At 56.8% G+C, this 22,924-nt stretch overlaps 1 protein-coding gene across 5 annotated transcripts in view; it reads right to left on the reverse strand.

Annotated features, from left to right (window-relative positions):
• Nucleotides 1–20,659, reverse strand: part of UNC5A (unc-5 netrin receptor A) — a 63,818-nt gene extending 43,159 nt beyond the window's left edge. The window contains exon 1 of one of the 5 annotated variants that reach the window (XM_047778037.1): nt 20,399–20,659. In XM_047778037.1, the coding sequence (XP_047633993.1) occupies nt 20,399–20,468 (70 nt within the window). In that variant the 5' untranslated portion in view covers nt 20,469–20,659. The remainder of the gene's footprint in view (nt 1–20,398) is intronic. The other 4 variants (XM_047778034.1, XM_047778032.1, XM_047778033.1 and 1 more) reach the window with 4 other exon arrangements.
• Nucleotides 20,660–22,924: the final 2,265 nt, after the last annotated feature.

Genomic DNA, 22,924 nt, shown 5'->3' on the forward strand with positions numbered 1-22,924 from the left:
TTTTTCATTTGTTCACTGGCTCGTTGCCCGTCTCCTCCACCAGAGCATTAGCTCTGGGAAGCCATGCATACAGCTCCTCCATACTTCCCAGCATCCCCAGAGTCCAGCTCAGACCCGAGCACCTGCCCCCTCGAGACAGTGCTCAACAAGCATTGGGTGAAGACAAGATTGAGTTGAGAAATGGACAAATGAGTGGGTGAGTGAATGAATGAGCAAGCTCAGTCATTCATTCATTCACCCAGGACAAACTTGCAGTCTGCACCCAAGCCCTTCTGAAGATGAAGCCCCGCCCCTCATGTCCCCAGGCAGCGGCCTGAAGATTCTCTCAAGTGGGGCTCCTCCCTACTCAGACTTGGCCCCAGATGGTCCTGCTGCTCCCTGGGCCTGAGACAATTACCTGTGCCCTGGAGGCGGGCACAGCCACCACTCATGCCAATCCCATTGTTGGCAGCAGGGACGGGAGAGAAGATCTAAAAGGGTATGACTCCTTCCAGAGGCCAGTTCCGGGCAGACCCTTGACGCTCCTGTCACTCCTCCTCTGTCCAGGTGGTGATAAGCCCTGCCTGGGCACCTTCACCACGGCTGGAAATGTCTCTGCCATGGCTGGGGTGCAGGCCTCGTCTGCCCTCATCTGCATGCATCATTCTGGTACTAAATGCTCCCTCACCCATCGATCTGCCACTGGGCAACCACGATCCTTCTAAAGCCCAGATCTGATCGTGTGGCTTTCCGGATTTAAAATCCTCAGCCGCTCCCCACCATCTCAAAACTCCTTGATGTGGCATTAAGGGCCTTGCATAATGTGGATTCGACTTCTCTTCCCAGCCTCAACGTCCACCACCGTTGCCATGGCAACGGCAAGGACAGCAGCTCACGGTCCCAAGCTCTCACCATACACCCTGCCGAGCCTCGCACTACAACATGGGCTTCTCTGATCCTCTCGGGCTATGGGCTAGGCGAGTGCTGTCCCCACCGTACAGACAGGAAAGTGAGGTGTCACTAAGGCAGCAAAGTGATGAGTTCCAGGTTGAACAGCAATAACAAGAATGATTCTCAGGGCTAAAATGTTTGGGGGCATGAACGCCATTCCTGGCACTGTTCCAAGCATCTCACAACTGTTACTCTGTTTAGTCTTTAGACCAGCCCTCTGGAATCAGACTGCCAGCCAAAGGCTTGACTTCTCCATGCCTCAGTTTCCACATCTGCAAAATAGGGAGCACCATGACAGCACCTCCTCAAAGCTCCATTAGGAAGCTTCAATGAGGTAACGTGAGAAAGCACTTAGCACACAACAGGCTGGTTCCTGAGCAGGGATGCGCCACGATGGGCTTTGGGAGGATGCAGGCACAGTGGCGGGGCTGGGTTGGTGGAGGGCAGGACAGGTGAGGACTGCTGCCAGGAGGCAGTAGTCAGGCACTGGGAGGTGGAGGGGCGGGTAGAGAAGGAAGAGACAGGTGCAAGGTTATAGGACTTGTGGGGAGGGCTGGCTGGCTCTGGCCAGTGCAAGACTCCAACATGGTACCCGGGACGCTGATCCTGAGTGGCTGGAGGGTGGCGGCCCAGAGCAGAGCAGGGTTGTGGGGAGAGGACCTATTTAGAGAGACAGGCCCCCATGCCAGCCCCAGCCCAACACTGGCATGTCTTTCACGGAGTAGAAAGAGGGACCGATCCAAGGTTCACCCTGCAGGGGACGCAGCCTCCAGGACACTCCTGTGTCTGTGCTGTCTTGAGCATGCCTGGGCTCAGAAGGCAAGTACCCTTGCTGTGTCGGTAGAAGGTGATGGACATGCCCCTGGCACTGGAGACCTGGCCCCAGGGATGGGGAGAGGGGGCCCGGGGGGCTCCATACCAGCTGACTGGAGTTGCCAGCTGCAGTCCCATAAATCGCACCCTGGCCCAGGCTGGCAGTCCATTAACATGAAAGATTTTATCACACTTTACAACCTCCCTGTCTTGTACGGCGACAGCAGGTAATTAAAACAATAATTGTTTTCTGATGTTGCTTCTGCTGAACGATAAAAGCTTCCAGTTATTTTCCTTTCGCTGGGGCGGGTGGGGGAGGGGTCTGATCTGGGGGTGTGGCATGGGGTGCAGGGACACAGAAGTTTGGGAGGCGCAGAAGGGTGAGGAAGGGCCTCCTGTGTGCCCCCCATGAAGCAAGGGCTGCAAGAGCCTCATTTTTTCTAAGCAAAGCTCTGAGTACATCCTATCTCACACACATGTGCCACTGCACACCATACATGTGTCCCCTGCAGGCTCGTCCTTCATCCCCAGAACTTAGCTGCCCCCATGAGCTGCTCTGGAGAGGGCCACCCTGAGTGGGAGCCCCTGGGAGGGGAGGAGGGGATCCTTGGCCAAGGAGAATGGGAACAGCTGAGTCCTAGAGGAGCTGGTCTGTCCAAAGGGCTAGGGAACCCTCAGTGGGTCCCATCTATTTGGGAGAGGGAGGCAGGGACAGGCTCCAAAGAGTGGAAGAGTTCTCGTCATGGCTCAGCAGTAATGAATCTGACTAGTAGCCATGACTATGCAAGTTCAATCCCTGGCCTCCCTCCATGGGTTAAGGATCCATCATTGCCGTGAGCTGTGGTGTAGGCTGCAGACGCATCTTGGATCCTGCATTGCTGTGGCTGTGGTGTAGGCTGGCAGCTACAGCTCCAATTTGACCCCTAGCCTGGGAACTTTCATATGCCGCGGGTGCAGCCCTAAAAAGACCAAAAAAAAAAAAAAAAAAGACTGGGAGTGATGGCAGAGTAGGGGGTTGGAGGCCTGTGAGTACCAGCCTTGGTGCTAATAAACTTGTACTTCCCAGAGGCCTGGAAGTCTGGCACAGTAGAGGTGATTTGCCAGAGAGAGCTTGACTGAAGGATGCATGGGTCAGTGAGGAGTCTTCTGTGCCCCCTGAACTTCAATCATCTATCCCCCCATCCATCCATTCCCCCCATCCACCCACCCATCCATCCATCCATGCACCAACCTCCCCATCCACCCACCCATTTTACCCACATATCTGCCCACCCTCCCCTTTGTCTCTCCATTCATTCAACAAACACTGAGCTTCCACTTAGTACCAGGCACTGTTCTAGGCACAGCAGACACAGTGAGCAGTGAGCAGGCCACAGCCCCTCAAGAAGCTTCTGCTCTAATGCAGATGGAAGTAGAAAATAAGTACACATATCAGTCAATAAGGAAGGTCACCTCCAGTGCTGATAAGTGCCACAAAGAAGCTAAGACAGAGTAACAGGCCACTACTTGAGGTTAGGGGGTCAGTCTCCACCCTCTGGTTCTGTGACTCGCCCACTCTTTGCCACCTCCAGCCTCACACCCAGGAAGCCCGCGGTGGGCATGGGTGGGCACAGGTAGGTGTGGGTTGGTGATGGATGTGATCTCTGCTTGTACTGGTGCCTACGAATGACATCACGTGTGGGGGCTCCCCCGCCCCCGCCCCCACAGCCCCCTGGGCCTGTGGTAAATCACCCTGATGCTTTAAAACAAATACTTCTTAATCACTAAAAATTGAAATGATTTCATGTGAAAATGTTAATGTATTCGGAATCACAGCCGCGCACTGCGTCTGACAAATTAGCACCCAGCCCGCCGCATTGTTTGTAGCTACATTTATCCTGGTGACGAGACACACACACAAAACGGAGCAGAGGGGCGGTGAGGACTGCTCCTGGCTGGGGGTGTGTGTGGGGGTGGGGAAGGAAGGAAAGGAGGGCTGGAGGGAAACAGAGTCCCAGAGGGCAGAGAGAGGCCCAGCCCTTCCCTGACAGCCAGCCAGACCCACGGCCCACTGCAGGGCTGTGTGCCCCGGGCTGCCCCAGACCCCTGGGCCTGCCCTTTGATGCTGATGCTGGGCTGTGTAACCCATGCCAGGCAGGGCCGGTTGGCCTGGTGGTGGCTTTCACATGAACTCAGACACCAGGAAAGCTGGAGCACCAAGAGAGGAGAAAAACAATTTTTGCAAGGATCGAATATTTCAATAAAACAGCCATGAGGATGTGGAGAAACTGGAACCTTATGCATTGCTGGTGGAAAGAGAAAACAGGGCAGCTGCTGAGGAAAACAGTTTGGCGGTTCCTCAAGAAATTAAACCTAGGAGTTCCCTGGTGGCTCAGTGGGTTGAGTCTGGTGTTGTCACTGCTATAGCTTGGGTTCACTCCCTGGCCCGGGAACTTCTGCAGGCCACATGGATAGACAAAAAAAAAAAAAAAAAAAAAAAATCTAGAATGATCATCTGACCCAGCAATTCCGCTCCTTGGTATATATACCCAAGAGAACTGAAAACAGGTGTTTAACGAATGCTTGGACACAAATGTTCAGAGCAGAATTATTCACAGTTGTCTCAGGTGGAAGTAACCCAAATGTCCATCAACCAATGATAGTGGGTAAACCAAATGCAGTCTATCCATGCAACAGAACATCACTTGGCCATAAAAAATGAAGCACTAACACATGCTACGACATAGTTGGACCTCAAAAACACTGTAAATCAGAGAAGCTGGACACTAAAAGCCACATATTTCTATGATTCCATTTACATGAAATACCCCAAACAGACAAATCCATAGTGACAGGAGGCAGGTTGGAGTTTGCCAGGGGCTGGGGAGTGGGGGGAGGATGGGGAGTGACAGTTAATGGGGCCTCCTTTGGAACTGATGAAGATGTTTTGGAACTAGATAGAGGTGAGGGTTGCACAACATTGTGAATGTACTAAATGCCACTAAACCGTGCGCTTTATTTTTTTGGTCATGCCCGTGGAAAGTGGAAGTTTCTGGGCCAGGGATCGAGCCCATGTCACAGCAGGAACCTGAGCCACAACTCAAGGCTGCCTCCTGGTCCTTCTCAAAACTTCAAACTCCGCCCCCCCCTCCCCCCCCCCCCCCGTCTCCCCGGGCTCCCATGATCTCTCTTTGGCTTCCTTCTGGCTTGCTCGGAATCACTCTCCAAATGCCCCTTTTCCATCTCGGCCACAGCCATTCCCCAGTCACCCCTCAGAATAGGATTTGAGCTCACGGTGCCCATGACCAGTTCCTTCTGAATGGGCCTCTCATCTCCACTTCCCGCCCTCACTGCCTCTCCAAGTGCCAGTCCCCGGTGTCCAATCATCTTTCAGACGTTTCCCCCTGACCAGCAGCTGAAACAGTTTCTGCCTATTTAACCGAACAGGTGAAATCTAAGGCCCCAAATGCAGGCTCCTAGAGCTCGAAGGGAGGGGAGGGGAGGAAAGGCCTCTACACAAGTCCTCAGTGCCCAGCGCATACCCAGCACTGTGCTGGGGATGGGGAGGATGCAGCCTCAGTGTGCCCGGGGTGAGGCATACACAGGCAGTGGGAGAAGGGTGTACACCTGCCAAGGTGGCAGCCAGACCCCAGGTCCCAGCTCCAGCCCGCCCAAGAAAATGGCCTCACAGTGCCTAGATTTGACTTTTCAAGAGAAACCCCAAGTCTGGACTTTTATATGAATTCTCTACTGTCTAGAAGGTTCTATCTGTCACTTGGTAACTGCGTGCCCTGCACACTGCCACCCAGCCACCTCTGGGTGGGTGATTTGCCCAGGGCGCTGTATCTTCCTCCTGAGATCCTGTGCCAGGCCCCCTTCAGGTACAGGGCACCAAAACCCAACCAAACTGGCACAAGCCTACAGTGGGAAGTTCTTGGCTCAAGGATCGGGAAGGCTGGTGGGCAGCTCACAGGATCGAGAAAAAAGCTGTGGGGACCTGAGTCTCCAGGGCCTCAGGAACACCAGACATCTCTGCCTTCTGCTGGTCTTTGTGAGTTGCCCTCACTCCCCTCTGCAGCCAGGCTCCCTCCATACAAGGGGGATATGGCTGCCCCTGGCTCAACATCTCTGCCTGCATCTTTAGAGCCACCAACCCCAGGGGACCAGAGGGTCTCTTCCACCTCTAGGTGGGAAAAGCCACCAGGAAGGATCCTGATTGGCTCAGCCCAGGTCATGTGCCCAAACTTGGACCAATCACCGTGCCCTGGATCTCCATCAGGATTTGTCAGCCTGATCAGGTGCTTTCCTGGTGGAGGATGGCGCCCTATGATTGACAGTCCCAGCAGGACCACATGGTGGTGTCAGGAAGGTCACCCTAAGGAAGAATGAAGGTGTTGTGCTGGCGAGAATGTGTGTTTAGTCAAAGTGAGCACCAAAAAAACTACAAAATCCCCTGGGATGGAGTCATCCCACCCAAGAGCTCAGTTCCCATGGGGTAAGAAACTTCTCAAGGGCAACCAGTAAGGGTGGGGCTGAGAGTGGACCCAAGTCAGTGCTGAAGCCCCTTTCTCTCTCCTTTATCATGGAGGCTCACCAAGGCCACCTGCCACCTGCCCACCATCTCCCTGATAGGGTCTGTTTCAACAGCTCTACCGATGGGGTGCTCCCTGCCTGCTAAGGCCACCGGCGTCGCTGCTTGTTAGGAAGGTCTTTCTAAGTCTCAGAACAAAGCAAATCCACTTTCCCCTCCTGCCTTCAGTGCCTTGAATTACAGAGACAGCCCCCTCATCACCCCGACCTTTTAAAGACTTCTCTCCTAGGACTTGATTTGAAGTCTCTCCCTTGGTTACCCATCACACCAGCCCTGACCACCCCGTTACATTCCCTTTGCTTCACTTGGTTTCTTTATCTTTCTCCTTTTTTTTCAGGGTGGCACATGGAAATTCCCAGGCTAGGAGTTGACTCGGAGCTGCAGCTGCCGGCCACAGCCACAGCCACAGCCACAGCCACAGCCATGTGGGATCCAAGACTCATCTGTGACCTACACCACAGCTCATGGCAACGCCAGATCCTTAACCCACTGAGCGAGGCCAGGGATCGAACCCGAATTCTCATGGATACTAGTCGGGTTTGTTACTGGGGAGCTACAGCAGCAACTCCTGGAGCCGGTTTTTGTTGCTTGTGGCCAAAGTGCCTGACTGATACCCACGCTCTGGGTAGGGCCTGGAAGGGTGGAGCTCCGTGGGTGAAGCCCTCTTGCTCTTTCAGCTTCTTCCCCACGGAGGCTCCCTGTCCATTTTCTGTTTCTGACATCACTTCCCCAGGCTCGAAAGCTCTGAATCATGTTCGCCTGCTTTCCATCCCTCACCCCCCACATTCAACATCCAGAGGATCCTCCCTGCAGAGGTCTCTGCATGCATCTCTCTAACTCTTTCCCACTGCCTGCTCCCTGGGAAGCCAGGCCTCGTCATTTCTTGCCTGGATGACCGCAGCAGCCTCCTGGCTGGTCTCCTTGCCTCCAGCCTCTCCCTGTTCTCATCCATCCTCCGTGCGCTGCCAGATTAATCTTCCTTAAACAGCGCTCACTGCCTGTCACTCCTCAGCTCAACGATGTAGCCAGCCCTGTCGCTCACCGGTCCCCCACAGGCACCGTCTGCTTCAGCCGGGCTGTGCCTCCAGGCTCCCCTGGACACACGCTGTCACCAGGGAATGCCTGTGTGCTCGACCCCCTCCCTTCACTGTCTGGCCCAATGCCACCACGTGCCAAGGTTCCAGGCAGAGTCCCTCTCCTCCTCTGGCTTGAGACACTCACAAGCTGGGGGTAGAGGAAGAGGGGTGGCCAGGGACCAGCTCTGAAGCCACAATCCAGTCTCCAGGCCAGCAGACTGCAGGTCCATTCTGCCTGGCCTGTCTGGGCTCTTTGAATGTTGCTGTGGCCCCAGCCACCCCTCTGCTCTACATGTCCCCAGAACCCAGCCTGGCCGCCAGGCTGTCCGGAGTCAAACCTGGTCAAGTCCTCTGGGCGAGTCAGCCCTCACTACATCAACCTTCCTTCTCAGGCCCTCTCAAGAATGCTTGTCACCCCAAAAGGAGCACCTCTCCAAGGCTCTAGACCCACAGGGTCCTGCGCTGATGCTCTCTGCCAGTGCTATCAGTCAAGGACTCTGCCCCGCCTACCACTTCAAGGATGTCACAGAGGGAGGCCACGATTGAGCATCTCTCCCACTGTCCACACAGCATGGGCAGCAGCTCCCATTTATGGCGCATTCGCCCTGAGCCTGGCATTGGGCTAAGTGCTCCACATGGATTAACTCATTTAATCCTCACAACCCTATGAGGTAGGAGCCTTTCATTATCCAGATTTTCTGAATGCGGAAATCAGCCACCCACAACATCAGCTCCAGACCCCCAACTCTGTGGGGTTTTTTCTTTTTATGGCTGCACCTGTGGCATTTGGAAGTTCCTAGACCAGGGGTTGAAATCAGAACTGCACCTGCTGGCTTATGCCACAGCCATGGCAACACTGGATCCAAGCCACATCTGTAACTTACACTGCAGCTCACGGCAATGCCAGATCCTTAACCCACTAAGCGAGGCCAGGGATTGAACCTGTATCCTCAAAGAGACAACGTTGTGTCCTTAACCTGCTGAGCCACAGTGGAAACTTCCAGAGCCCCAGCTTTTAATCACAAGGCTTTAGTGCCTGACTCCTCACCCCTCAGCCCATCAAAAAGCTGGGGAGGTCAATGGGTCCTGCAGGGAGAGGCCTAAAGAAACCTTTGTCACTTCCAACCTGTGATCATTTCTTCAGAGGGTTGGGGTGACCAGGGGACAGCGAAGTGCTGGAGCCAGCTCATCCCGACTTGGGAGAGCCCGTTGTTAAAATTTCTGGAATTTTGCAAGCTGGTCAACATCACATTGGTAGCTTGAAATAGGCCTTCGTGGGAGTGTTTACACCATGGAAATTGGCAAAGCTGTCCCCCAGCTCTCCCAGAGAGCCAACTGCTAAACATTTACCAGCACATGACTGCTGGGGAGGGAATGCTGACCACCCTCAGAAGGGCTCCTAGCCTGTGGGTGCCAGGCTTCAGGCAACTCACACAAAAGACAAGCCCCTCAGTGGGTCTTAAAAGAAAGGAAGCTTGAAAGGATCGGGTGGGTCTCAAAGCTGGGCCTCTGGCTCTGTGATCCCAAAAGGTCTGGGGAAGGACCCTCAAAAAGTGTCAGGGTAGCTGCAAGCCATTTAGTAGACTCAGATTCTTTTTTTTTTTGTCTTTTTGCTATTTCTTGGGCCGCTCCTGCGGCATATGGAGGTTCCCAGGCTAGGGGTCTAATCGGAGCTGTGGCCGCCAGCCTACGCCAGAGCCACAGCAACGCAGGATCTGAGCCGCGTCTGCAACCTACACCACAGCTCATGGCAACGCCGGATCCTTAACCCACTGAGCAAGGGCAGGGACCGAACCCGCAACCTCATGGTTCCTAGTCGGATTCGTTAACCACTGCGCCATGACGGGAACTCCAGTAGACTCAGATTCTGACCAGACAAGCACGACATGGAAAAATGGCCCCTAACCAAGGACAAAGCCGCTGATGAGAGGCACGGCCTGGAGAACCACACAGGGAAGGCTAAGCTCGCGTCCATCTGAGGCTTGTGAGATATCTTAAAGCAACATGGGGCAGGAGGGGCTTGGGGGAGGAGGACCAGAAAAGGGAGGGCAGAGTTCCCATCGTGGTTCAGTGGGTTAAGAACCAGGCTAGTATCCATGAGGATGGGGGTTTGATTCCTGACCTTGCTCAAGGGGTTAAGGATCAGGCATTGCTGCAAGCTGCAATATGGCTCAGATCTGGCATCGCCGTGGCTGTGGTGTGGGCAGGCAGCTGCAGCTCCAATTTGCCCCCCAGCCTGGGAACTTTTGTATGCTGTGGGTGTGGCCCTAAAGAGCGAAACAAAGAAAAAGAAAAGGGAGGGCTTTTTGACTGGCTGGTGGGGTGGGGGTGGGGGTTGTTGGAAAGCCACCTTCCCACCCTACCATTTTGCACCTGAAGACAGTGAAGCACAGAGGCAGGATAAACACCAGCAAGAAAGCACTGAAGGGGAGTCCTGTTGTGGTGCTGAAACAAATCCAACTAGTAACCATGAGGTTGCAGGCTTGATCCCTGGCCTCGTCCAGTGGGTTAAGGATCCGGTGTTGCCATGAGCTGTGGCGTAGGCTTCAATCCTGCGTTGCTATGTCTGTGGCTGTGGCTATGGCTGGCAGTTGCAGCTCCGATTCAACCCCTAGCCTGGGAACTTCCATATGCCTCAGGTGTGGTCCTAAAAAGCAAAAAAAGAAAAAAAAAAGCACTGAAGGCTAAAAGGTGAGATCAGGACAGGCTGAATGGTTGTTATGAATGAGTTCAGGTCTCCTGGTTCTAATAAATCACACCCCAGGTCCTGACACAGGGACATGCTGAACCCCACTGCTGACCTCTAAGAAAGCAGGAGTGGGAGCGGTCACGGAGCAGGAGATGCGTGAGCTGTGACCTAGTTTCCTAAAAAGGAAGAAAGTTGGATTCGGCGAATTCATCGGTTGGGTTCTTTGAGTGCAAGCAACAGAAATCGATTCTCACGAATTTAAGCACAAAGGGGGAAATACTGGCGAGAAACTAGGTTGTTGACAGAAGGGAAAAGAGGCTTAAAGAGCAGAATCTGAAGCAGGAAAACAACCGGGATGAGGAAATTACTAAGCTGTCTCACTTGGGTCCTGCTGCCGAGATGAAGGGGAGAAGTCAGGGGGTCCTGGTGAGACTGGGAATGGAAGCTGGACAGATACAAAACCCAACAAATGTCCCCTGGAACAGCCACAGCCTGGTGAACCCGATGAAACCCCAGGCATGGTTCTGGTAGTGCCTCTCGGTCGGCTGCAGATGACCAAGGGGAGCAAGGACACCAAGAGACGTGCTGGGACCCCCATGAACCTGTCACACCAGACCAGTTTTCTGTATCATAGGGTTACCGTTCTGATGGGTCAGGGCTGGACTAGAACCAGGTACCTGATAAAATATCTCCAAGATCAGCAAATGGAGATGTACAAACCAGGTGACAGCACAAAACACAAACCCTTTTGAATGGCCACCACTGTTTTCTAACACAGCTGATTAAACAGCCAATGTTAATCCAGACGTGGGTCTTTACCTTTGAGCCCGAGCCTCAGGATGTGTCCTTGGTGCTAGTCAGCATTTTTATTAAATACTTGGGTAAATGTACTGATGATGTACTGGTGAAATCCGAGGGCCATTCCTTCTCCGTGGACAAGAATTGGCAAGTGGTGGCAAACAGCCTGGGTAACAAGTGACACGGGTGGCTCAAGCCCAAGCTAACCTCTATAACCATAACCCCTGGCTGTGGGGACTGGCTCACTCTGGCAGCACTTGAGTCAGACCAATGAGGAGAGACCAGGACATTTGTTGGATGACTGAGCAAAGAGATGTTCTCTCTTCTCCTCTGGGCCTGCAAAGATGTATCCCTCGTAACCTCTGGCAGCTACCTCAGGACTATGACAGCAAAGGTTGTTGGAGAGTGGCACTAACCCACATCCCCCTCTGGCAGAGATGAGAGATGGATCCTGGTCACATTGTTCTCCCTGGATCCAACTGTGCCTGAAGCCAGAGCTGCCCCTGGCCTTTCATATACATGTAGCAATAAACCTTTCTCTTTCTTTCTTCCTTTCTCTCTCTTTCTTTCTTCCTTTCTCTTTCTTTCTTTCTTTCTTTCTTTCTTTCTTTCTTTCTTTCTTTCTTTCTTTCCTTCCTTCCTTCCTTCCTTCCTTCCTTTCCTTTCCTCCCTTCCTCCCTTCTTTTCTTTCTTTCCTTTTCCTCCCCATTAAGCCAGGTTGGGTTGAGTTTTCCAATACGTGCAACAGACACACTGAGTATCCTATACTAGTCCACGCCAGGGCACTGTGTCACAGTAGGATGAGCTCCTGGGACTGACATCCAGAGGCTGGTAACAAAGATAGCGAAGACAGAGAAGGGGGCTTGAAACCATGCTACATGAAGAAGAGCGGAGCGGACGGAGGGTGCCTGGCCTGGGAAGGGACAGGTGGGTCCCTATTTTAAATAACTGAAAGTGGGGAAGCCACTGTGTGTGGCCCCAGAAGGAAAAGCCAAGAACCATGTGTGGGGGAGCTTACTGAGAAGGATTCCACCTCATTTAAGAAAGTTGCTTTGAACAGCCTCGGCCACCTGAAGATGTGTGGCCCTGGGCAAGTTGGAAAGGCAACCCCCGGGGGGGCTTTATAATCCAAGTCCTCTGGCCTGGACAGCCCAGCAGAGGTTGGAAAGCGCCTGCACCCTGGTGGGGATGGTGTATTAGGAGGCAGGATGTAGGGGCAAGGAGGCTCTGGGAGGTGAGACGATTAGCCCAAGACCACACAGAGGAGCAAGGGCTCTGGACTTTCTCAGTGGTCTTGCAAGCCCAAGCGATGTCAGACAAGGTCCTGACAGCATACGAACACATGGGACAGCGTTCTGCTCCCCGCTGGTGTGGGTGGCAGAAAGTGAAGCTGAGCTGTAACAAGGTCCCAGCTCTGCCACTTCTCTGAGCCTCAGTGTCCTCATCTACTAAATGGGACTAAGCTCACCTACTGCCTGGGTTGTCCCGAGGTTCTGATTAGTTGATGAAGGTACAGCCCAACACAGGCCACGTTTCCATCAGCAAGATAATGAAGAATAAAAGATGGGACAGCTTAACAGCCACCGAAGCCCCCTGCTCTTCCCCGCCCCAGGCTTCAATCCTTTTAGAAGGAGAATGAGTGTGGACGTCAAAGATTCGTGATGGAACCCCAAGCCTGCCTAGGATCTGTAAAATCCCTCCCCCATCTGTAAAATGGGACAGACCACAGCGGTGCACTGGAAGCCCCTGAGCCCCTGCCTCACACAATCTCCTTTGGGGCCGCAAGGTCAGCCCGGGGGTTCTAGAAGCCTTACACCCGCCAGACGGCCAGAGGGGCCCACGGCGCGGCCACATCTCCGGGGCCCCCGAGGGAAGGCGGCGGGGATGGGGGCCGCGGCCGGGCGGGCGCGGGAACGGAACCGAGGAGCGGCGAAGGCCGACTAGCCGCCGTGCCCGGAGGCTGGACTCTGGCTCCCCGGGCGGCAGCCGAGCGCTCAGCCAGGAACTTGTTAACAGGCCCGAACAAAGAGCCGCTAATCCGGCGGGCGGCCGCGGGCGGGAAGGCGGGCGGAGGGATCCCGCCCCTTCCCTGCGCCGCCGCCGAGTTTACCGCGCGCTCATTACCCGCAGCCGGGCGGGGGCGGGGGCCGCGGGGCGGGACGCGCAGCGCCCCTTCTTCCTGGACGGCCCCCGGGCGCGCCCCTCCCCGGAGCCCGGGCGGGCGGACGCAGCGACTAATTGCTGATCCCCTGGGCTCGGGCTCCCATTGGCTCGGGCACCTGCCGCACCACGGCCGCTCACGTGCCCCGCGGGAGGCTAGCCTCCAGCCTGGGACCCCCGCCCGCCAGGATACCCCGACAGCGTGGTGGGGCTGTTTTGGCAAGAGGGGAAGGCTTGGGCCACAATAAGGGACAATAAGAAATCACCCCTACCTGCCCGGCACCTCTTTTCTTTGGTGGCAGGGAGAGAAGGGCTGGAAAGATGCGGATGTAGGAAAAACCCAGCGACAGACTCTCAACTGCATCTAGTCTCTGCTCCAATGATGAGCGGGTAGGGTCTAAATTGGAGTGTACCTCCCTGCGGGCTCTGGGCTGGACATGCTGGGGTGGGGCACCGGGAATCCCACCTGCCACCCTGGCTTTGGGAGGTATAGAGCAGAGGTAGGATAGAGGATCCAAAGCTCCCTCTCCAAGGATCAATCCAGACTGACTCCCCCTCCCCAAACCTCAGCCACAGGCTTGCCTGGAGCTCAAGGTGACCCTGAGCCTGCCAGAGGGACACAGCTCTGACATCCAGGCCTGTGTGTGTGGGAGGGTGTGGAGGCCTGAATCTGGGGGACTCACCCATCAGGTGAATCCTTGGTGCTGTCACCATGGCCCAGTCACAGGCAGGGAGTTTGGGGTCTTTTCCGCCATCACAGTGGGATCTAAAACTTGCCCTTTGTGGCCTACTCTGGGGAGTAGCTGCCACTTAGGCCTCTCCTGATGGGGCTGTGAGTCTCTGTCTCCTTCATCTCAAACAGGGCTGACAGGGCCCTGCCAAAAACCACACCCGGAAAGCGGGGCTGGGGGAACAGGGGACTGCCATATGCCCTGGCCCTTGGCATCTAGGGGGGCAGAGAAAGGACACCAGGCCTGTCCCCCATCCCCAAATGACGGCCTCGCCACCGGCCTCTGCCCTCTCACCCAGACCCCTGGTTGCACCCTGTCGCACTAAGAGAGCACTGAGGACTCTTCCCCCCTCCCCCCCCACCCCCATAGGAGAGGATGGAACAGCCCCCCCCTTATATCTATCACCATCAATTGCTAGCATTTATTCAGCACCTACTGTGTGCCAAGCCTGACAGGCCTCAGTGCTTAATCCACACAACGACCCTATGAGGTAGGTCTGTTTATGACTATTTTGGAGACAAAGAAGTGAAAAAATACAGGGAGGAGCTGAATCCACAGCCAAGACTAGGGTGAGGCTGGGGTGCCAAGGGCACAAAACTAAGGAGGCACTCTCCTGCACCTGCGTGGCTTAAATTTTGCACCCTAGGGCACCTCACCCCTGCCTCACCCTAGTTGGAGCCCTGGGTCAAACCCAGACCCCAGAGCCTGCTGATTCAGCCATCCCACCTCCACCTCCTCCACTTGCCTGGGGATCTGCCTGCCAGGGGGCCAAAAACCGCCTGCGGCATCTGACATCAGTACCTGGGAAGAGGATGGGCCTCAGGCACTACCGCTCTGAACTTCTGCGGGTCCCAAGAAGGCCTGTTTTTGCCACTGGGGGTGTTCACCAGTTAAAGGAGGACCCTGGTCCTCGCCTGGGCGCTGGGACTCATGATTCCCACCTCTACCTCACAGTCACCTTCAGCCCTGCTGCAACAGCCACCTGGCTTCAAGGCAATGCAGGCAGCTGCTGCCAGGGTGGTTGGTGGCTGTGGCAGGTGCTGGGCAGGTGCGAGCAGTTCCTTGGGGAACCTGCTCCTGAGGGCACAGTCCATCCCAGGCTCACAGGGCACCCTCTCTGGGCATCAGCTGCCCTGAATGGTCATCAAGTCCAATCCTTTAGTGTACAAAGAGGAAAAACAGCTCAGAGACGTTAAGCGATTTGTCCAAGATCACACAGCAATCAAATGGCAGAGCCCAAACCAGAATTGAATTCCACCCCCCCAACTTTGCTGCTATTTTCTGTGTGTCAGAGCTGATCATCAGCTCACAGTTCCAGGACAAGCTGAGCCCAAATCCTCATCTTCACAGAACCCCCAGACAAAGCTCTTTGCACACTGAAAGAACCAGTGGCTGTCTGAATCAGACCCAAGTCCCCTGCAAGGGTTGGTATGTTATGGGGGGGAGGGTAGGGGGCTTCTTCCAGCTGGAAGCAATGACTCCTCCTGGGGCTGGAACAGCAAAGAGGTGAAGCAGCTGATACGGATCTTCTCTTCTATAAATGGGCTTGGGCCCTGATGCAGTTTAAGATCCCACCCTGTCTTCAGTGTGTTTAGACACCCCTAACTCGTGTCCCTTTAAATGCCAGGGAAAATGAAGGAAAGAGACAAACAGGTGCCTGCTCCATGTCGGGGGGGCCCCCTTGGCACTCTAAGTTGCCCATCAACTCGTTACTATCACCCCAGGAAGCAGACGTGACCCCATTCTACAAAGATGGAAACAGGCTGGGGAGTAAAAGTTACTCATCCAAGGTCAGGTGGCTGAGACTGAAACCAGGACTGTCTGCCTCCAAAGCTCTCCCCTTTGTACGCTACCTGAGAGCAAGAGGGGCCTAGGCTCCCCAGAAGGCCAGAGGACACTTTGATGCCACTCCCATGGGAGCAGACCAGAGCAACGAGGTGGTGGGCCAGCAGAACTGACCGCAGGAGGCTGGGCCCTCAACGGAGTGGTGAGGATGGTTGGGGGCCAGGAGACTGGGCTCTGCTGGGGCCGAGCCTCAGGTGCCATGAGCCCTGTGTAGGTGCTCACGGAGCAGCTGGGCTTGGGGTCGATACCACCCCTGAGGATGGGGGCGGGGCCTGAGGAAGAAGCCACCTGGACAGACTGTGGGGGTCAGGATGGGCAGTGCCACAGCTCGGTGCCCCTCAGCCTCACTTTCTGGGGCTTGAGTTTGCAGGTCTGGGGGCCAGAATGACACTCTTTGTATGAGAAGACACCCACCTAGGAACATCTCTGCCTCGGAGAGCTGTGGATGGGGGGCTCCTACTCCACATAAATGGGCCTAGCTGTGTGAGGGACCCCGCCGCACCCTGCCACAGGCTCCCATGAGCTGATTTGTGGTCCGTGCATGGGGTGTCAGCTAGCTCATCCTGCCCTGGTCGGGAGCCATCTCCAGCCGCCCTGGAGCAGGGCAGTCAGGTTCAAGTACAGGGGCACAGAGTAAATTTCTCTCCCCCTCCCCAGCCACAGCAGGCCTCCCTGTCTAGCCAGAGAACCTGGGCTCAAGCAGAGGAAATACAAATAAAAAAAATTTTTTTAAAAAGCACTTGACTATGACTCGGAGTATATTGGGGGCTGAGAACAGGGTCACAGCACCATAGATAATGGGCAGTGCCTGTGGGAAGCACTGGCATGAATGAGGAGGTGGCTGGGGCCAGATACTGTGGGCGGCTGCCCCAGGCACCACGTGCCTCTCCAGGGCTGAAGACTCAGTCCCTCTGTCCCGAAGCCCATTCAGCGCTCATCAGTGTGTTGTGGCTCCCGCACGGGCCCTGAGAGGAGTCAAGGAGGCCTCTGGGAGGGGGCTGGATGAGGCTGGAGGCTGAGATAAGCAGAGCGGTGGGGACTGGCGGCGGCACGGGGGCCTGGCCTAGATCTGGACAGAGCTGAGCATGTTGGGGTGTAGGGTGGGAAGCGTGTGGCTGGCAGGCCCGGGAGCACCAGGTTCTTCAAGGCAAGGAGGCATCAGTGGGTGGAAGGGAGAGCTTATCTGGGGCTGTGGGGATGCTCACCCCACCAGCAGTCAGCCAGGGAGGGCACCCAACCTGACAACGGATCAGCCTAGTGATGCAGGTTCTTCCCTGAGGGCTCCCGGGCTGGGTGTTCAGACTTTACCTGCTGGCACAGGAGGCTTTCTAGTGGGTTCTGGCCTGAGTGCCAGAGGCATTAGTCTCAGCGGAGAAGGAACACTTAGGGGAATGAGAAGGGGTGCCCTGGTGCAGGTGAGAAAGGTGAAGGAGAAAGGGCTGGGGAGGAGGGGACAAAGAGGGAGAGGGACATGAGCAAAGTCACAAGTAGGGCTGAGCTGGAAGACTTGGTGACAGATTAGACATGAAGCGTGAAGGAAAAGGTTAGAGTCAAGGGAGACTCTAAGGTTCTCAGCCCCGGGCTGGAGGAGGGGGAGGGGGAACGGCAGGGCCCTTGGGAGGAGGGGCTGCAGGAGAGGGCTGGCCTGGAGTGAGCAGGGCCAGGCATGAGCAGGGGTTTGTGTGTGTCTGTGTGTGTCTGTGTGTGTGTGTGTCTGTGTGTGTATGTGTCTATGTGTCTGTGTGTGTGTTACATGTGTTCCCGGGTGGCAGCCAAGCCCAGCATTGGGGCTTTTGCCTGGAGAGCAGGTTGCGTGTCCTCTGGCTGGCTGAGGGCAATTACTGCCTTTGAGACTCTGTGGCTTGAGTCTGCAGGTCTGGGACCCAGAGCAGCATGAGGCAGGAGGAAGGGATGTTAAGACAGAGGGGCTGGGGCCAAACTTGGCCTCCTAGAAACCAAGCCAGTGCCTCTTGGCAGGGGGGGGCCATGGTACCTGGATCAATGCCAATCCCCAAGCTCCTAAGGAGAGCCCCTCCCAACAAAGGCAAGGAGAAGCAGGGGGGCCAGTCAGAGGACCAGCCTTTTCCTGAGCCCCCAAACCCAGACCCCATCCCAAGGCAGGGTGAGTGGGAGCAAGGTAGCTCTTAAACCCTGAAGAATTAAGAACAATCCCCACAACCAATTGGTTGGGGGGTGGAAAGAAGGGGCCAGGACCAGCCCTGAGGGTGGGGGAGGAAGCAGCCACTGGACAGATTGTTGGGGTCAGGATGGGCAGTATCACCAGCTCCGTGGTGCCCCTCAGCCCCACCTTCCAGGAGCTCCAGCTCCCCGTGAGCCCCTCCCCCTCAGGAGTGCTGAGATCTGAAACAGGGAGGCAGACAGGTGTGTGTGGCCCACAGGCGCGGGGAGGCGGGTGCCAGCTGTGTGACTGGTTATGAATGGGGAAACCCTGTGAGACAGGTGGGTCCCTGTGTGTGCCGAGAGGGCCCACCCAGGTGAGAGTGCTGAAGGGACAGGCTTTTGTGTGATGTCAGGAGACAGCGGGCACTTGGCCTGGGGAGCAGGGCTTCAGTCGTGCTGGCCCCTGGCGCCCCCTGCCGCCTGGCTGGCCGGCCCTCCCTCAGCCACTCAGACACATTTTTCACTGGCTGCTGTTGCCAAGGAGCTGAATGGGCGGTGTGGGAGGAGCCGGGGTCAGCGCAGGGCCAGCCTGCTGGGCACATGTGCCCAGAGCCTGTGGGGGACAGCAGTAAGGGGCCTCAGATGAAAAGAAGGGCCCCATGCCCTTCAGCAATCTCCTCCCTCATATAGGCCTGAGAGTTGATGCCCGGAGGCAGACTCAGCTCCAAGACAGCCCTGCGGCACCGGTGCCCACCCACCAGCTCCCTGGGCAACCTTGCACAAGGCCCCAACAGGTGCCCCACGACCTAGGGCTGCAGTTCCTCTACTCTCCAGCTTCCCGAGGAATCCACATGGCACCCTTTCCCCCCACCGGGGGGGGGGGCCCTGCGGCACCCTGACTCACCAGCACCCAGCACCCTCTCATCTCCACACGCTCACCTGAGCAACTGCTTGCAACCATCACACACGTGCAGCGGACCTGCCGTCACACACGCTCATCTGGCCACATGCATACCAAGGCTGCACACACTGCCAGCCCCTGTCATTGCCAGGGCACACATCCCACCCACAGCCCTCACACGTGCTCACGTGGGCAACATGCAGATATGACCACACAGACCTCTTGCTCACATCCAACTCAGTAAACATTTCCCTGGGCCCCTCCTGGGTATCAGGCGACACCTCCCCTGTGTGTGGTGCACGGACACTCCCAGTTCACCATGGTCAGTGGTGCAACCCACACCCCCTGTGCGATGCACACACACTCTTAACATGCACGTGTGTGCAATATGAACACGCACCCAGCGGCAGTGCAGCCTCCCAGCTCAGTCAGGATGAGCAGGGGAGGTCATGGGGCAGAAGGATTTGTTAAAGTGAGGACTGGGGTGGGGGGTGATGACAAGGGAGAGAATGAATGGGATGAGGTGGAGGGAGGACTGGAGGGGGCAGGATGAGGAGGGTGGCTGGGCAGCGGTGGGTACAGGATGAGCTGCGTAGAGACCCTTTAAGGAAACAGCCATCAGCCTCAATCATCCGGCTGGTTTCTCAGCTTTCACTCATGCAAAGCCAGTCAGTCTGACTTCCCAGCTTGGGAACCCCAGTGTTCCCTTCTGACACCCCCGGGATTAACAATGGCCTGGCCAGGCTCAGCGGCGCCCCCGCCCCGGCCCGGCCAGGTCCTCAGAGCAGCAAGAATCGCTAGGGCAAGCTCCATGCCCCCTTGATCACACAAATGACCACCCTCACCCCCTTACACACAGAAGCTCAGCTCTGCTAAGTGCACGGGAGCAGGGGGATCAGGCAGAGATTCAGAGGCCCCAACAACTCAGCCCAGGTGGAAGCTCAGGGAGAGCAGACAAAGGATGCAGAGGAACCCCCCCCCCCCCCCCCCCGCCGCCAGGAGGTGGGCTGAGGGCTGAGTTATGGGGTAGCTGAAGGTGGCCAAAGAGACACGAAGGGAGGGAGAAGGGCGGTGCAGAGAAAAGGAGGAGGGGAAGCGGTAGTGGATTGGCGGCACACAACTCTGGCCGCGACACACCATGGAGGCCAGGAGCCACCGCGCGGGCCAGGGGCCCTGGCGCTCTGACTGTGCCGGCTGGGAAGGCTGGGGGCTGGTGTATGCGCCTTCACGCCTGAGTGTGTGCGTGTGCGAGAGTGTGGCGAGGACAGAGGAGGACACTGTGTTCCGGACGTGGGCAGAGGCCAGGTGCCAAGCTGGGAATTGTGAGTAGCTCTTTGGGGCAGACGCTGCCGGGAAAAGGTATCTTAACCCCCTCCTCAATTTCCTGGGCACTTGGGATGTGGTCAGAACCCTCTAATCTGCTTACCCGTAAAGTCAGACTCCCAGGGCGTTGATCTAAACCCCTGACCCTGTTCTGGGGCCGGGCAACCAGCAAACTTCCCCCGCCCGGAGGCGTGGGGCGTCTACACTCGCCAGCCCCACGCGCTGACAGCTGCTTCTGGACTTGGCAGAACCCAGGCTTCCGGGGAAGCTCACGGAGAAGCTGCGCAGCAGCGAGAGGCGGCCCCCGCGTCCCGCCTCGCAAAGTTTGGCCTCGGGGGGCTCCCAGCCGGGTCCAGCAGCGCGGGTCAGGGACCCCTAGAGCAGCGAGCGTTCGCGCGCACAGTCCCCCGCAAGCCTCCCCAGAGCGCGCGCGTGACTCACCGGAGCCGCGGAGCCAGGAGGAGAGGACTATGCCCAGGAGCGCTGGCCACAGGCCGGGCCGGACGGCCATGGCCGCGGGCGGTCGGGCGGGCCGGGCGCAGGGCCCCGCTGACGAGAGGGCGGCTTTCAGCGCCTCAGCCCAGAGCCTCAGCCCCGGGCGCCCCCGGGGCCCATGCCAGCGGATTGCGCTGCCTCCGGGCGGCCGGCTGCCGGGCGCACGCGGCGCGTGGCTCCCCTGGGCACCGGGAGCGCAGCAATGCAGCCGGGGCGGAGCGCAGCGCCAGCCGCGCCGCGCACGGAGCCAGCCGCCGAGCGGAGCCCGCAGCCGGGGAGCGGGCCGGCGGGCGCCGCAAAACCCGGACTGGAGTAACGGAGCGGGACGGAGGCAGGGCGGGGCGGGGGAAGGAAGGAGGGGCCCATCCGCCCAAAGCCGCGCAAGTGGGCCACCCCTCGGCTCCGGGGATCCCTCACGGAGACGCCCGAGGCTCCCCCGGGGAGGGGCTGGGGTGGTGGGCGGGGAGGCCTCCCACCGCCCCGCGCGATCTCCAGGGACCCGGCCAGGAGTCTGAAACCCGGAGTGGATCGGTTCTCCGGATCCGGGCTCTCCAGGGCCCGCTAGCCTGCGCACAGGTGGCCCGGGAGGGGCCTAGGGCTGCGGCGACCCCGGCGCGGCGCCAAGCTGCAGAGAGCAGCTTGGGGCAGGGGTGCCCGTGGCGAGTTCTGCTGCAGTCCTCTACCTCGACCCGACCCAATCCCGGCCTTCCGGCGGGGCTCCGAGACTATCGGCGTGTCGCGGTACGCCACTCAACCCGTGGCTTGGATAGGGGACTGCGGGAGAGCGCCGGGGCCCTGGCCCGCGCGCAGAGGTACCCAGGTAGGCCAGACTGGGGGCCACCCGCAGTCCCAGTCGCGTAGCCTGATAGACCTCAGAGTGACCCAAGATTTCTCTCACCCCAAGGCGCCGTTCGCCTAAGGAAAACAACCATAGGACACAGCGCAACCGAGAGGGCGCGCGGTGTTTGCGCCCCGAGCGCGCTCGGCGCCGGAGACGTGGGCGTAAAGAAACTAGCTGAGCTTTGGGAACTGGAGAGATCTGGGGTAGGATCTAGGCGTCTCTGTGACCTTGGGCAAGTCACGTTGTCTCCCGGAGCCTCTGGCAGCGACTGCTGCTAGAGCCTCCTGTTCCCCACCCCCATTCCCTAATCGGGTTAAAATAAACAGAGGGTTGTCTTGAAGGAGAAAGGAAATGACAAACGCGCACACAACGTGCACAGGGAGAGTGGTTAGAAAAAAAGAGGGTCCTATTCTGGGTCGGGAGGAGGGTGAGAAGGGTGAGGGCTGGGTCGCAAACTAAAATGCCTCCAGGGGCCAGTCAATAATATAAATCGATGCTGCTCACTGGGCGATATAAGAATGGTCTTCGCTTCTACAAAGAGACAGGAGCTCTCCTATATTTCTTGAAACACGAGGCCCTCTCTCGGTCTGTCTTTTGTTTCCCACTTTTGACAGAGAAGGGTTGTGAGAAATGTCTTGCTTCCCTCCCAATTCTATAGTGAAAAACATCAGCTAGTGTCCAAATACATATCTTCAGATGCAGGGCTTCAGTGTCAAGGAGGCCATGGCAGCTCTGGGGACTGGGCACAGGGTCTCACCCACAGTGGCAGCTGGCTCTTCTCCAGATGCCAGTTTAGAGGATGGGGTGGGGCCCAGTGGGGCCACATCGTCCAAATTTTCAATAAGAAGCCTTTGTATATGAAATTTTCTGATTAAAAATTTTTTATTTTAATTTTTGTCTTCTGTCTATTTAGGACCGCAACCGCAGCATATGGAGGTTCCCAGGCTAGGGGTCAAATCCGAGCTGTAACCACAGCAACGTCAGATCCCAGCTGTGTCTGCAACCTACACCACAGCTCAAGGCAACGCCAGATCCTTAACCTACTGATCGAGGCCAGGGATCAAACCCTCATCCTCATGGATACTAGTAGGGTTCCTTAACCATTGAGCCATGATGGGAACTCCTGATTTAAAAGCTTCAACTAAAAAAATTTAAGGAGTTCCCATTGTGGCTCAGTGGTTAACAAATCCAACTAGGAACCATGAGGTTGCGGGTTCGATCCCTGGCCTCGCTCAGTGGGTTAAGGATCTGGCATTGCCGTGAGCTGTGGTGTGGGTCGCAGACGCGGCTCGGATCCCACGTTGCTGCGGCTCTGGCGTAGGCCGGCAGCTACAGCTCCGATTAGACCCCTAGCCTGGGAATCTCCACATGCTTCGGGAGCGGCCCTAGAAATGGCAAAAAGACAAAAAAAAAAAATTAAAAACAATTTTACCTTCATGTGAGCCCAGATGAAAATGTCTGTAAATATCCACCAGCTCTGGGTTTTGAACTCTGTCATAGGAAACATTTTGTCAGGGGGCCCCGATCTACACAGCAAGAGAGAGAGAGACAGAGAGGTGCTGGTGGTAGCAGTGTGTGCCCAAGCGGCCCCATCTCACTTCCAGGAAAGAGGTGGGTGAGGGAGGCAAAAC

This window comes from Phacochoerus africanus, chromosome 4 (genome assembly GCF_016906955.1).
Source record: "Phacochoerus africanus isolate WHEZ1 chromosome 4, ROS_Pafr_v1, whole genome shotgun sequence".
In the NCBI taxonomy this organism is placed as follows: domain Eukaryota; kingdom Metazoa; phylum Chordata; class Mammalia; order Artiodactyla; family Suidae; genus Phacochoerus; species Phacochoerus africanus.